At 44.5% G+C, this 15,331-nt stretch overlaps 1 protein-coding gene across 1 annotated transcript in view; it reads right to left on the bottom strand.

The window, feature by feature from the left end:
* The window catches only part of LOC126195230 (uncharacterized), a 99,707-nt gene that overhangs the window by 27,069 nt on the left and 57,307 nt on the right, over positions 1 to 15,331 (bottom strand). Inside the window, exon 2 of the mRNA XM_049933755.1 lies at positions 2,950 to 4,172. Within this exon, the coding sequence (XP_049789712.1) occupies positions 2,950 to 4,116 (1,167 nt within the window). The 5' untranslated portion in view covers positions 4,117 to 4,172. The remainder of the gene's footprint in view (positions 1 to 2,949; positions 4,173 to 15,331) is intronic.

The raw sequence follows: 15,331 nt of genomic DNA on the forward strand, positions 1-15,331 counted from the left end.
GTTCCTCAAAGCTACCCATTCTTCTTCTACTGTATTCCTTTCCCCCATTCCTGTCAATTGTTCCCTTATGCTCTCCCTGTAACTCTCTACAACCTCTGGTTCTTTCAGTTCATCCAGGTCCCATCTCCTTAAAATCCCACCTTTATGCAGTTTCTTGAGTTTTAATCTACAGTTCGTAACCAGTAGATTGTGGTCAGAGTCAACATCTGTCCCTGGAAATGTCTTACAATTTAAAACCTGGTTCCGAAATCTCTGTCTTACCATTATATAATATATCTGAAACCTTAGAGTATCTCCAGGGTTCTTCCATGTATACAACCTTATTTCATGATTCTTAAACCAAGTGTTAGCTATGATTAAGTTATGCTCTGCGTAAAATTCTACCAGGCGGCTTCCTCTTTCATTTCTTAGACCCATTCCACATTCACCTACTATTGCTTCTCTCCCTTTTCCTACTCTTGAATTCCAGTCACCCATGACTACTGAATTTTCGTCTCCCTTCACTACCTGAATAATTTCTTTTATCTCATCATCATACATTTCATCAATTTCTTCGTCATCCGCAGAGCTAGTTGGCATATAAACTTGTACTACTGTAGTAGGCGTGGGCTTCGTGTCTATCTTGGCCACAATAATGCGTTCACTATGCTGTTCGTAGTAGCTAACCTGCACTCCTATTTTTTTATTCATTATTAAACCTACTCCTGCATTACCCCTATTTGATTTTGTATTTATAACCCTGTATTCACCTGACCAAAAGTCTTGTTCCTCCTGCCACCGAACTTCACTAATTCCCACTATATCCAACTTTAACCTATCCATTTCCCTTTTTAAATTTTCTAACCTACGTGCCCGATTAAGGGATTTGACACTCCACGCTCCGATCTGTAGAACGCCGTTTTCTTTCTCCTGATAACGACGTCCTCCTGATTAGTCCCCGCCGGGAGATCCGAATGGGGGACTATTTTACCTCCGGAATATTTTACCCAAGAGGACGCCATCATCATTTATCCATACAGTAGAGCTGCATGCCCTCGGGAAAAATTACGGCCGTGGTTTCCCCTTGCTTTCAGCCATTAGCAGTACCAGCACAGCAAAGCCGTTTTGGTTAGTGTTACAAGGCCAGATCAGTCAATCATCCAGACTGTTGCCCCTGCAACTACTGAAAAGGCTGCTGCCCCTCTTCAGGAACCATACGTTTGTCTGGCCTCTCAACAGATACCCATCCATTGTGGTTGCACCTACGGTACGGCTATCTGTATCGCTGAGGCACGCAAGCCTCCCCACCAACGGCAAGGTCAATGGTTCATGGGGGGGGGGGGGATGGTCGAAGTAGAGGGGATATAAAGTGTAGACTGGCAATGGCAATAAAAGCGTTTCTGAGGAAGAGAAAGTCTTTATATGGCGCGTAGCCATGTAAGGAAGTGAAACATGGACAATAAATAGTTTAGACAAGAAGAGAATTGAAGCTTTCGAAATGTGGTACTACAGAAGATTGCTGAAGATTAGATGGGTAGATCACGTAACTAATGAGGAAGAACTGAATAGAAATGGGGAGAAGAGGAATTTGTGGCGCAACTTCATTAGAAGAAGGAATCGGTTGGTAGGACACGTTCTGAGGCATCAAGGGAACATAAATTTAATATTGGAGGGAAGTGCGGAGCGTAAAAATCGTGGAAGGAGACCAAGGCATTAATACACTAAACAGATTCTGAAGGATGTAGGTGTCGGTAGTTGGTAGTTACTCGGAGATGAAAATGCTTGCACAGGATAGAGTAGCATGGAGAGCTGCATCAAACCAGTCTCTGGACTGAAGACCACAACAACTACAACGATCACTCATGTCATAGAGGAGTTCTCAAACAGCGAACCCTGTATTCATGAAGTCGGCAGAAAAAAAAATACAGGGTGCTAACCGGTAATTTAAACAGAAACAAGACGGTAATTATAACGGTCATTAAAGGTAGGCAGTAGTTGAGAAATGAGTGAGACAGCACTGCTGCCTAGCCCCCCCCCCCCCCCCCCCCCAACCACCTTAACCAATTTGTTGATCGAGAAAGCAGTAAGGATACTAATGAGAGAACTTGGGAAGGTAATTAATGTTCATGGACTTGAAATAAAAATATTGGAATTCGACGATGCCATTTAGATGAGGCCACAGATAATAAAGACATTGGAATATCAGTTGAGGGAATGGACAATGTCTTCAAAAGTTTGTGTCAGATGAATGAAAACAAAAGTGGAACAGTGGCAGTGGCGGGTAACTCAATTAAAGCAGGCGATTTAGAGGGAATTGAATTACCACTGCCGAAGTAAAGAGAACATAAAACGCAGATTGGAACAGAGCTTTTTTCATTTCCAATATAAAACAATTTGTTTGGAGTATAGCTTCGGGGGGAAGGAACGTGGACGACAAGTAGTAGACAAAAGATTGCTGAGGATCAGGTGGATCAGGTAACTTATCAAGAGATATTGAAATGATTTGGAGAGAAAGGTACCTTGTATCACAACCTGAGTAAAATAAGCTTGTTGCATTTCTGCTTCAGAAAACTGATGTCCAAGTACTGACCTTAAAATCGTATGAAGTATGAAAAGGGCTAGTCTGGAAGGGGCATTGTTGGTCCTGAAGATGGACTGGTTTGACCGAAACAGGTCATGAAAATAAATTGTTTGAGCTATACTTCGCTGCAGTGCCTTGTCTGCTGACGCCAAATTCAAGCGGCAGGAGGGGACCAGGCGACGCAGACATCAAGTGGTACTCTCTTCCTCTCTTTTTGTGATATTTGTTTTGGGCGGAACTGTCGACAGCGTGAGAACATTGCATATTGTGTACGAGCCTGCAACCCCACTCCAAACCACCGGAATCTGTCAGTCACGAAGTTACTTTAATCGAAGTATAGCCTTCGTTTTGGTTAGAAATATTTTGCAAACACACAGCAAGGTGCAAACCTTCCCCGTTTCGGTGAGAAGATACTCGGTCACGCGGCACAGGCCACAGTCGCTCTCCCACAGTAGAACTGTGTACATCCTGGCCCGCATTGGTCGCAGGACGAGGCCCGTAGGTGGGAAGTCCTGTTTGGTCTCTGACAAGTCCTCCAGCACTTCACCGATCCGGAACACCTGGCGCTTCATCACGGACAGCAGCGTCCCCGGAATTTTGCCCGAGCTGTGCTTGTCTTCAACATGCGCGACCAGCTTTTCCCAGCTGGTCGGTTCGTAACTGTAGCTGCGAATGCCCGCCTCCACCATGGGCAGGGCGTCCCTCCATTTGCCGTGGAAGACAATTTTACACATGTTCACGACATCGCATGGGTCCTTGTCTTTCATCATTTCTGCCACTTGCTCGATATTGGTAGTCTTTTCAGGGTAGCGCTTCTTCAGATTGCCGTGTGCCATGAATAGGAGGTCCGCCCTGACAAAGTCATTACCGACGAAAGTTGCGAATGTTGGCATGTGCTCTTGCTCTATGCCTAGGTGAGTTGCGATGTCAACTGGTCGAAACTGGTACGTCTTCAGCTTACCATCTTTCTCGAGATTCTTGAAGGTTAGCACACTCGATACACCCTTCATTGCAAAGAAGTCCGAGTCGTTTGTGAGCACTCCGATGCAGTGTTTAGTGCCCGATACATATTTGGCAATGTCATGCTTACAGTTGCCCTTGGACAGATAGACTCTGCATCCGAGATCCTCGAATATGACCCTGGCGGCCGGGATGACTGCTTCCGGTAACGTTCTCACGGTGCTGTCAGTTCGCACAACTCCTAAACGCAGACTGCTGAACAGGTTGCTGACAAACATCGTCTTATCTTTCTTTTTGTCCGTCCATGTGTGTATCTCATCTTCTACTGGGACGCCGTGAAAGAAAAACACGAGATGAATGCCGTTGTCACGGAACCGTTGCACAAAATTCGCGCAATAGTCTCGAAATTTCTTGTACTGGCCTCCACGAAGAAAATCTAGCGGCTCGTATATATGCCACATGCATGCAGATCCATCGACGGCGATCACAGGATCTTCTCCGCTTTTCTTCTTAAATTCTTCAGCGATTTTTTGCAGATCCACGACCTTATAGAATTTACCTTTTACGGCGAAGCCGAAGAGTCCAGAAATGCCCATTCTTCTCTCGTAATTGGCAAGAGTTTTTCAGCAATATTGCGACGATTTTCTATCTCCTGCAAAGAGAAAATTAATTTGTTAATATTAGTGCAAACATAAGTCTTGAAATTTTTGTAAATTTTAAATGTATTCTATGTGGCCAAACGTCTCCGGATACTCCTTCGAACTAGGGTAAGGCTGGACAGCACAGACTACACAGGATACCTCAAACTCAGAGGATCGAAACTAGAGATGTTACGGAGAATCCCACACTGAGTATTTGGACACACGGAAGCCCACTGCTGGAAATAAATATTTAATTTTGTTATCTAGATTAACATCTTACACCACAGAGCAACAGCTTAGACTCATAGCAACTGTTCGATGTGTCGAACGTCAGTGTGCGCACCTCGATTCGACAGATGAAACATCTTCACTCTCTCAAGTATCCATGTTCAACTCTTAATAAGGAAAAAAGTACTTTGGACCCAATCAACCAGTTCCTTTTCAGCAATGACGTATATTAACTACACTGCACTAGCTAAGGAACAGAAACTCCTCTTCCAGTTCAGCGAAGAGAATATCTTTTGTTCAAGTGATCACGAATATTAATATTTGAAATGGGATAGGAAACACTCCTGGTGAATCTTCCTCCTCTCGTTGGAAACAAAACGTTATAGAAATTCATCTCGAATAAATACAACGTAACGTGCATCACTCTCACATGGTGGCGGAAAATTTCGTTCGTATCTTATAAAGTGACCATATCCTCAAACCATCCGGTGTAATCTTACGTCATAATATTAATAAGTTAACACCGAAAATCGAAACACCGATTTTTGATACTACTGATACAAGGAGACCAATGAAACTTATATACTGGTAATTCGAAAGGTACTTTGCCATAGAGTGTACAAAAATGAAATCGAGTGTACGTAGCTGTTAACGCAGGTAAATGGAAGTAGACATACACACATGAGAAAAGTTTTCCTCTGTCTCCCACAAAGTTACTAACTTCTACCCCCCCCCCCCACCCCACCCGTACTGATCAGGTGCTATGGAGAAGTGACACACGAAAGTAACTGCGTAAGAGGGCGTGAACATAATATTTTCGCAGTCTGAGGAGAAAGCTGATGACTAAAAGCTCCTGAAGAGATCTCGCCGCAACGAAAAACGCCTTTGCTTTAATGATTGTCATTCCAACTCGTGTATCATAACCGCCACACACTCTCCCCTATTTAGTGATAATACAATACCAGCTGCCCTTCCTTGAACTTTTTCGATGTCCTCCGTCAGTCCTACCAGGCAAGATTCCCATAACACGCAGCAATTCCAGGAGAGAACGGACGAGCTTATTGTAGGTAGTCTGTTCACTAGATCTGTAGCATCTAATTGTTATGCCAATAAACCGCAGTCTTTGTTTTGTCTTCCCCACAACATCTTCTGTGCGACTGTTCCAGTTTAAAGTGTTCGTAATAGTTGTCCCCAGGTATTTACCTGCATCGACAGTCGTTAGATTTCTGTGATTTATCGTGTAACCGACATTTACTAGATTCATCTTGTTGCCCATGTGGATTACTCGATACTTTTCATTATTTAGAGCCAACTGCCATTTTTCGCACCATACAAATATCACGCCTAAATCATTTTTCAGTTAACCTTCATTTTCTGACGACTTTAATAGAAGGTAAACCGTAGCATCATCTGCAGACAATCTAAAAGGGCTGTGCAGATTGCGACTAAATCATTTATACATATGAACAGCAGAGGATCTATAAAACTGCCTGCAGATGCCACGTATTACTTTAGTTTTACTCGACGACTTTACGCCAATGCTACGAACTGTGCCTTTCAGTCGCACATCTGAGATGGTACTGCATAAGCACGCGGTTCGATTAGAAGGCGCTTGTGAGGAACGACATCAAATGCCTTCTGGAAATACAGAAATAATTTGAGATCATCTGTCGACGTCACTCATTATTTCAAGAGGATGGAGTTTGTAGGCGTGTTTCTACATCTGATAGATGATGTCTATTTAAAATCGCGGCAGTCACTAATTGTGCTGTACAAGAAAGGTATTTTCTGAATCCGTGCCTACTATGTCTCAATAGATCGTCTTCATCGAGGTAATTCGTAACGTTTGAACAAAGTATACGTTCCAAAATCCTACTGCAAATCGACGTCAGTGATACTGGTCTGTAATTCAACGGATTACTCCTGTTTCCTGAGTATTGGACTGACCTATGCACCCTTTCAGTTTTTACGTAGGGATCTTTATTCGAGCGATCGGTTGTATTTGCTAAGTATGAGGCTGTTATATCAGTATACTCCGAAATGAACCTAGTTGTTGCACAGTATGGACTGGAAGACTTGCCTATATTAGGCGATTTTAGTTGCTTCGCTACACCCAGACATCGACTTCCCAGTTTCTTATGCTAGCAGCTATTCTGAATTCGAATTCTGGAATATTTACTTCGTCTTCATTGGTGAAGGACTTTCGGAAAATGGTGTAGTAACTCCGCTGTAGAGGGACTGACATTGGAAGCATAACCACTGCTATAGCACAGTGAAAATAGTGATCGCGTATTGCCGCTGGTGTACTTCACATACGACCAGAATCTCTTTCGATTTTCTGCAGATTTTCTAGACAGAGCTTACTTGTTCAAACTATTAGTGTTAAAAGCATTACTACTAAAGTCCGCGCTAAATTTCCAACTTCTGTAAAATATCACGAGTCTTGCTGATTTTGCTTTCTATTAAATATGATATGCTTGTCTTTGTTGGTTCTGCAACAGTGTTCTGACCTGTTTTGAGTACCGTAGATCTGTATCAGCGTAGTTACATGCACGCGATTCTTACGAATTTGGTGCGTAGGACATCCGCAACTAAGAGCCATGATAATTAATTTAAAGAGATACGCATCAGTTGTACTAATACACTCCTGGAAATTGAAATAAGAACACCGTGAATTCATTGTCCCAGGAAGGGGAAACTTTATTGACACATTCCTGGGGTCAGATACATCACATGATCACACTGACAGAACCACAGGCACATAGACACAGGCAACAGAGCATGCACAATGTCGGCACTAGTACAGTGTAAATCCACCTTTCGCAGCAATGCAGGCTGCTATTCTCCCATGGAGACGATCGTAGAGATGCTGGATGTAGTCCTGTGGAACGGCTTGCCATGCCATTTCCACCTGGCGCCTCAGTTGGACCAGCGTTCGTGCTGGACGTGCAGACCGCGTGAGACGACGCTTCATCCAGTCCCAAACATGCTCAATGGGGGACAGATCCGGAGATCTTGCTGGCCAGGGTAGTTGACTTACACCTTCTAGAGCACATTGGCTGGCACGGGATACATGCGGACGTGCATTGTCCTGTTGGAACAGCAAGTTCCCTTGCCGGTCTAGGAATGGTAGAACGATGGGTTCGATGACGGTTTGGATGTACCGTGCACTATTCAGTGTCCCCTCGACGATCACCAGTGGTGTACGGCCAGTGTAGGAGATCGATCCCCACACCATGATGCCGGGTGTTGGCCCTGTGTGCCTCGGTCGTATGCAGTCCTGATTGTGGCGCTCACCTGCACGGCGCCAAACACGCATACGACCATCATTGGCACCAAGGCAGAAGCGACTCTCATCGCTGAAGACGACACGTCTCCATTCGTCCCTCCATTCACGCCTGTCGCGACACCACTGGAGGCGGGCTGCACGATGTTGGGGCGTGAGCGGAAGACGGCCTAACGGTGTGCGGGACCGTAGCCCAGCTTCATGGAGACGGTTGCGAATGGTCCTCGCCGATACCCCAGGAGCAACAGTGTCCCTAATTTGCTGGGAAGTGGCGGTGCGGTCCCCTACGGCACTGCGTGGGATCCTACGGTCTTGGCGTGCATCCGTGCGTCGCTGCGGTCCGGTCCCAGGTCGACGGGCACGTGCACCTTCCGCCGACCACTGGCGACAACATCGATGTACTGTGGAGACCTCACGCCCCACGTGTTGAGCAATTCGGCGGTACGTCCACCCGGCCTCCCGCATGCCCACTATACGCCCTCGCTCAAAGTCCGTCAGCTGCAACATACGGTTCACGTCCACGCTGTCGCGGCATGCTACCAGTGTTAAAGACTGCGATGGAGCTCCGTATGCCACGGAAAACTGGCTGACATTGACGGCGGCGGTGCACAAATGCTGCGCAGCTAGCGCCATTCGACGGCCAACACCGCGGTTCCTGGTGTGTCCGCTGTGCCGTGCGTGTGATCATTGCTTGTACAGCCCTCTCGCAGTGTCCGGAGCAAGTATGGTGGGTCTGACACACCGGTGTCAATGTGTTCTTTTTTCCATTTCCAGGAGTGTATTTATGTAAACCACCACCGGATTCGAAATTTAGGGCACTGATCTGAGTGTCATTGGGAAGAGATTTCGGAGCACTTCTAGGACCCTAAGGAAACAATATTCGTAGGAACATAGGTGGACCCGGTATTAAACTGAAAATTAAAACACAATCAAAGATCTGATTTGATCCATTATAAATGGTTTTTGAAAGCCTGCGACTGTAGATACAATAGGTTTCTTTATAAATAAATAAATCGTCTGCTACCAGTCACGATTTTTCTTTATTTTACTATTCGCACGACGCGTTTCGAGAAATAATTCCAATTTTCAAGTGCGCTTTTTTTGGTGTGTATTAAGCCATTTCTTTTGATGTTGTCAGTGTGTGTGAGTCTGCTTCATTTTGTTGACTTTTACTGTAATACATAAGAAACGCGGTTTTTAGTTGGGTATCAATTCTTTTTGTGAGGTTAGTGGCTAAAATTTAGAACAATTTGTACTTACAGTTTTCTAATGGTCCATTTGTGTAGAGTCTCACACACACTTAACATCACACACAACTTGTTGTACACTTTACACATCGAAAATATCTTATATAAACAAAACAGTTACAAAGATCTTCTTACAGATATTTCACAGAGATAACATTATAGGTCTTCCACAGATTATGATATGCTTTGGTACAGAGGTTATTTATCTTAACAATTTGGCTCATGAATTACTTATATTGATTTTACAATTGTGCTTATTTCTATGATTTACTATTTTTATTTAAGTATATTATCGAAACATCTGAAGAAATTCACTGATTCACTTCCCAGTTTTTCATTTAATATTTTATCTTCATATTTTCTGTAATGTGAATATATCTCCAGTTCTTCAAGCAAATCCATTTTATGTCCTTTATTTAGTCGGTGGATTTGCTTCGATGGGTAGGGGGTCTTCTAATTGACCAACTCATTACAGACTTTGATTTGTGTCTTCTCAATGACAGTTCCCCTATCCACTTCAGTGCTGCCCATGGCACCCTTACTGTTATCAATCTCACGATCACCTCCCTGCTCTTGTGGCTTCCCTACGTTGGTCATCCCATGATCTTTGTGACAGTAACCACTTTCCGGTGATTCTATTGTTCCCCTGCCCGCACGTTGGGCATTCAGCAGGGCCCCTTGATGCTTGTATACATCTGCTGTACACTTTGACACCGCTCTCTCGAATTGCAGTGATGCAGTCATGCAGGGTGCCTCTGCCACTATTTTTCATGCTGCTGGCACTGCTATCCCCCTATCCACTTGTCTCATGTCGTCGACCGTTATCGTGGTGGACAAAGAATGCAGCAGTCTCTGTCCAGGACCGCCGATGGGCGCTGCAGCGATTTAAACGAGCAGGCCACTGTGACCGAGCGGTTCTAGGCGCTTCAGTCCGGAACCGCAAGACCGCTACGGTCGCAGGTTCGAATCCTGTCTCGGGCATGGATGTGTGTGATGTCCTTAGGTTAGTTAGGTTTAAGTAGTTCTAAGTGTAGGGGACTCATGACCTCAGATGTTAAGTTCCATAGTGCTTGGAGCCATTTGATTTAACCGACACCTTTCACAGACCATCCTCCTCGCTTTTAAGCATAGTATAGGGGAATGTACCCGTGGTCTACGGGTAGCGTCTTTGATTCATAATCAAAACGTCTTCGGTCCCGGGTTCGATCCCCGCCACTGCCTAAATTTTGATAAATAATCAGCAATGGCGGCCGAAGACTTCCGGCATAAGAAGTCAGCCTCATTCTGCCAACGGTCTTGTCAAAGATGGCGGAGGAGCGAATAGAGGTTCAGGGCACTCTCTTGTCCTAGGGGTGGGAAATTGCCCCTAAAGGCGGAAGAATCAGCAATGATCAACGACATGAGGATGCAGAAGGCAATGGAAACCACTGCATTAAAGACACGTAACGTGTATCCACAGGACATGTGGCCTGTATTTGAAGAAGAGTCATGATGATCTCTCCATTGGCAAAAGATTCCGGAATAGTCCTCCATTCGGATCTCCGGGAGGGGACTGCCAAGGAGGAGGTTACCATGAGAAAAAGATTGAATAATCAACGAAAGGATAACGTTTTACGAGTCGGGGGGTGGAATGTCAGAAGCTTGAACGTGGTAGGGAAACTAGAAAATCTGAAAACGGAAATGCAAAGGCTCAATCTAGATATAGTAGGGGTCAGTAAAGTGAAGTGGAAGGAAGACAAGGATTTCTGGTCAGATGAGTATCGGGTAATATCAACAGCAGCAGAAAATGGTATAACAGGTGTAGGATTCGTTATGAATAGGAAGGTAGTACAGAGGGTGTGTTACTGTGAACAGTTCAGTGACCGGGTTGTTCTAATCAGAATCGACAGCAGACCAACACCGACAACGATAGTTCAGGTATACATGCCGACGTCGCAAGCTGAAGATGAACAGATAGAGAAAGTGTATGAGGATATTGAAAGGGTAATGCAGTATGTAAAGGGGAACGAAAATCTAATAGTCATGGGTGACTGGAATGCAGTTGTTGGGGAAGGAGTAGAAGAAAAGGTTACGGGAGAATATGGGCTTGGGACAAGGAATGAAAGAGGAGAAAGACTAATTGAGTTCTGTAACAAGTTTCAGCTAGTAATAGAGAACGCCCTGTTCAAGAATCACAAGAGGAGGAGGTATACTTGGAAAAGGCGGGGAGATACGGAAAGATTTCAATTAGATTACATCATGGTCAGACAGAGACTCCGAAATCAGATACTGGATTGTAAGGCGTACCCAGGAGCAGGTATAGACTCACATCACAATATAGTAGTGATGAACAGTAGGCTGAAGTTCAAGACATTAGTCAGGAAGAATCAATACGCAAAGAAGTGGGATACGGAAGTACTAAGGAATGACGAGATACGTTTGAAGTTCTCTAACGCTATAGATACAGCAATAAGGAATAGCGCAGTAGGCAGTACAGCCAAGAGGAATGGACATCTCTAAAAAGGGCCATCACAGAAGTTGGGAAGGAAAACATAGGTAAAAAGAAGGTAGCTGCGAAGAAACCATGGGTAACAGAAGAAATACTTCAGTTGATTGATGAAAGGAGGAAGTACAAACATGTTCCGGGAAAATTAGGAATACAGAAATACAAGTCGCTGAGGAATGAAATAAATAGGAAGTGCAGGGAAGCTAAGACGAAATGGCTGCAGGAAAAATGTGAAGACATCGAAAAAGATATGATTGTCGGAAGGACAGACTCAGCATACAGGAAAGTCAAAACAACCTTTGGTGACATTAAAAGCAACGGTGGTAACATTAAGAGTGCAACGGGAATTCCACTGTTAAATGCAGAGGAGAGAGCAGATAGGTGGAAAGAATACATTGAAAGCCTCTAAGAGGGTGAAGATTTGTCTGATGTGATAGAAGAAGAAACAGGAGTCGATTTAGAAGAGATAGGGGATCCAGTATTAGAATCGGAATTTAAAGGAGCTTTGGAGGACTTACGGTCAAATAAGGCAGAAGGGATAGATAACATTCCATCAGAATTTCTAAAATCATTGGGGGAAATGGCAACAAAACGACTATTCCCGTTGGTGTGTAGAATATATGAGTCTGGCGACATACCATCTGACTTTCGGAAAAGCATCATCCACACAATTCCGAAGACGGCAAGAGCTGACAAGTGCGAGAATTATCGCACAATCAGCGTAACAGCTCATGCATCGAAGCTGCTTACAAGAATAATATACAGAAGAATGGAAAAGAAAATTGAGAGTGCGCTAGGTGACGATCAGTTTGGCTTTAGGAAAAGTAAAGGGACGAGAGAGGCAATCCTGACGTTACGGCTAATAATGAAAGCAAAGCTAAAGAAAAATCAAGACACTTTCATATGATTTGTCGACCTGGAAAAAGCGTTCGACAATATAAAATGGTGCAAGCTGTTCGAGATTCTGAAAAAAGTAGGGGTAAGCTATAGGGAGAGACGGGTCATATACAATATGTACAACAACCAAGAGGGAATAATAAGAGTGGACGATCAAGAACGAAGTGCTCGTATTAAGAAGGTTGTAAGACAAGGCTGTAGCCTTTCGCCCCTACTCTTCAATCTGTACATCGAGGAAGCAATGATGGAAATAAAAGAAAGGTTCAGGAGTGGAATTAAAATACAAGGTAAAAGGATATCAATGATACGATTCGCTGATGACATTGCTATCGTGAGGGAAAACGAAGAAGAATTAAATTATCTGCTGAACGGAATGAACAGTCTAATGAGTACACAGTACGGTTTGAGAGTAAATCGGGAAAGACGAAGGTAATGAGAAGTAGTAGAAATGAGAACAGCGAGAAACTTAACATCAGGATTGATGGTCACGAAGTCAATGAAGCTAAGGAATTCTGCTACCTAGGCAGTAAAATAACCAATGACGGACGGAGCAAGGAGGACATCAAAAGCAGACTCGCTATGGCAAAAAAGGCGTTTCTGGCCAAGAGAAGTCTACTTGTAAGTAGGCTGCTTATGTTTTCTTATTGGCAACGTTACGTAGCGCTCTGTATGAAAATCACTAGCTGTGCTGTGTGCAGTCTGTGGCTAGTTTGCATTGTTGTCTGCCATTGTAGTGTTGGGCAGCGGCAGCTGGTTGTTAACAGCGCGTAGCGTTGCGCAGTTGGAGGTGAGCCGCCAGCAGTGGTGGATGTGGGGAGAGAGATGGCGGAGTTTTGATATTTGTAAGAATGGATGTTATGAACTATCTATATTATGACTTTTGATGACTATTAAGGTAAATACATTGTTTGTTCTCTATCAAAATCTTTCATTTGCTAACTATGCGTATCAGTAGTTAGTGCCTTCCATAGTCTGAATCTTTTATTTAGCTGGCAGTAGTGGCGCTCGCTGTATTGCAGTAGTTCGAGTAACGAAGATTTTTGTGAGGTAAGTGATTTGTGATAGGTATAGGTTAATGTTATAGTCAGGGCCATTCTTTTGTAGGGATTTTTGAAAGTCAGATTGCGTTCCGCTAAAAATATTGTGTGTCAGTTTAAGCACAGTCTTGTATAATTTTTCTAAGGGGACGTTTCATACTAATATCAAATACCGGCCTTAATTTGAGGAAGAAATTTCTGAGGATGTACGTTTGGAATACAGCATTGTATGGTAGAGAAACATGGACTGTGGGAAAACCGGAACAGAAGAGAATCGAAGCAGTTGAGAGTGGTGCTATAGACGAATGTTGAAAATTAGGTGGACTGATAAGGTAAGGAATGAGGAGGTTCTACGCAGAATCGGAGAGGAAAGGAATATGTGGAAAACACTGATATGGAGAAGGGACAGAATGATAGGACATCTGATAAGACATGAGGGAATGACTTCCATGGTACTAGAGGGAGCTGTAGAGGGTAAAAACTGTATAGGAAGACAGATTTGAATAAGTCAAGCAAATAATTGAGGACGTAGGTTGCAAGTGCTACTCTGAGATGAAGAGGTTAGCACAGGAAAGGAATTCGTGGCGGGCCGCATCAAACCAGTCAGTAGACTGATGGAAAAAAAAAAGGAATGCTGGGAGCGCTGTGTTTCCTCCCTGGGGATGTATGGCTCTTCATCGCAGGTTTGGTCCAAGCTACGTAGCCTTCTGGGCCGCCAGCGACGACCAACTGTCCAGGGTACTCTGTGCACTGAAGCACTGGTCCTTGCAGAACACCTCGTTACACACATAATCGGTGTCCTTTTCCTATCCTGCTGCCTTTCTCTGATAAAAACGCAGAGTTTCAACCCCCACCAAGCTGAACGCTATAATGAACACATCACTGAATGGGAATTCTTGCAGTTCCGTATTTCTTCACACGGCACAGCCCCAGGCCCAGATTTCATCCACAACCAGATGATCCAACACTGACTTTAGCCAGTGGCAACATTTACGTCTCCAACCGCATTTCGGCCACGCGTGCCTTCCCATCACAATAGCGGGCAGTATATTTATCCCCGTCGCTAAGCCCAGGAGGAACCCAATGTCTCTCAAAGGCTACCTCCCAATTACTCAGAAAAATGAACTTTGTAAACTGCTCGAGAGGATGGTTAGCTTCCTATTAGTCGGGTACTCGAATCTCGTCGCCCTATGACCCTATATCAGTGCGTCATCCAAGAAGGACGATATGTGATCATTTACTCAGATTGGAAACAGAAATCTGACACGCTTTTATTAATCGTCGGCCCCTTGTTGTGGTCGTCTGTGACCTACGCAAGGCATGTGGCATCGCTTGGCGCCATCACTGTTTAGTTACCCTCCACGAATGGGCCTTTTGCAAACCCCTTCCGATTTTTATCCGCTAGTTTTTATCCCACCGGCTCTTCCGTCTTCGAGATGACACTTCACTCGGAACCCCTCGAATTCAGGAGACCGGTATCCCACAGGGTTGTGTGTTAAGTGTCACACTCTTTCTCATAGCCATCAATGGGCTTGTAGCCTCTGCCGGGACTCTGGTTACCCTGGTGTTTTATGTTGACGATTTTTGAATCTGGTGCATCTTGCACTCTGTAGCGTCTGCTGAGCGCCGGCTCCAAGGCGACCTCTGCATGGGCCCTCTCTCATTTATTTCAGTTTTCTCCCTCCAAAACGAGGGTTACCCATTTTGCAGTCGACCCACAGTATACCCCGATCCAGAAGTTTATTTAGGCAACTAGCTCCTAGATGTTGTAACACAGTCCCGTTTTCTTGCGTTCCGTATTCGCCACCTGAAAACTACATGCATGCGGAAGCTTAATGCTCTCTGCTTGCTGTCCATCACATCTTGGGGTGTAGACTGTGCTACTCTTGTCCATCTTTGCTGCGCTCTGGTCTTGCCCAAACTCGTTTATAGTAGTCAAGTTTAGGGCTCAGCGGCTCCTTCCACTCTGAAAATACTTGACACTGTTCAC

Source organism: Schistocerca nitens, chromosome 7, assembly GCF_023898315.1.
Source record: "Schistocerca nitens isolate TAMUIC-IGC-003100 chromosome 7, iqSchNite1.1, whole genome shotgun sequence".
Lineage (NCBI taxonomy): Eukaryota > Metazoa > Arthropoda > Insecta > Orthoptera > Acrididae > Schistocerca > Schistocerca nitens.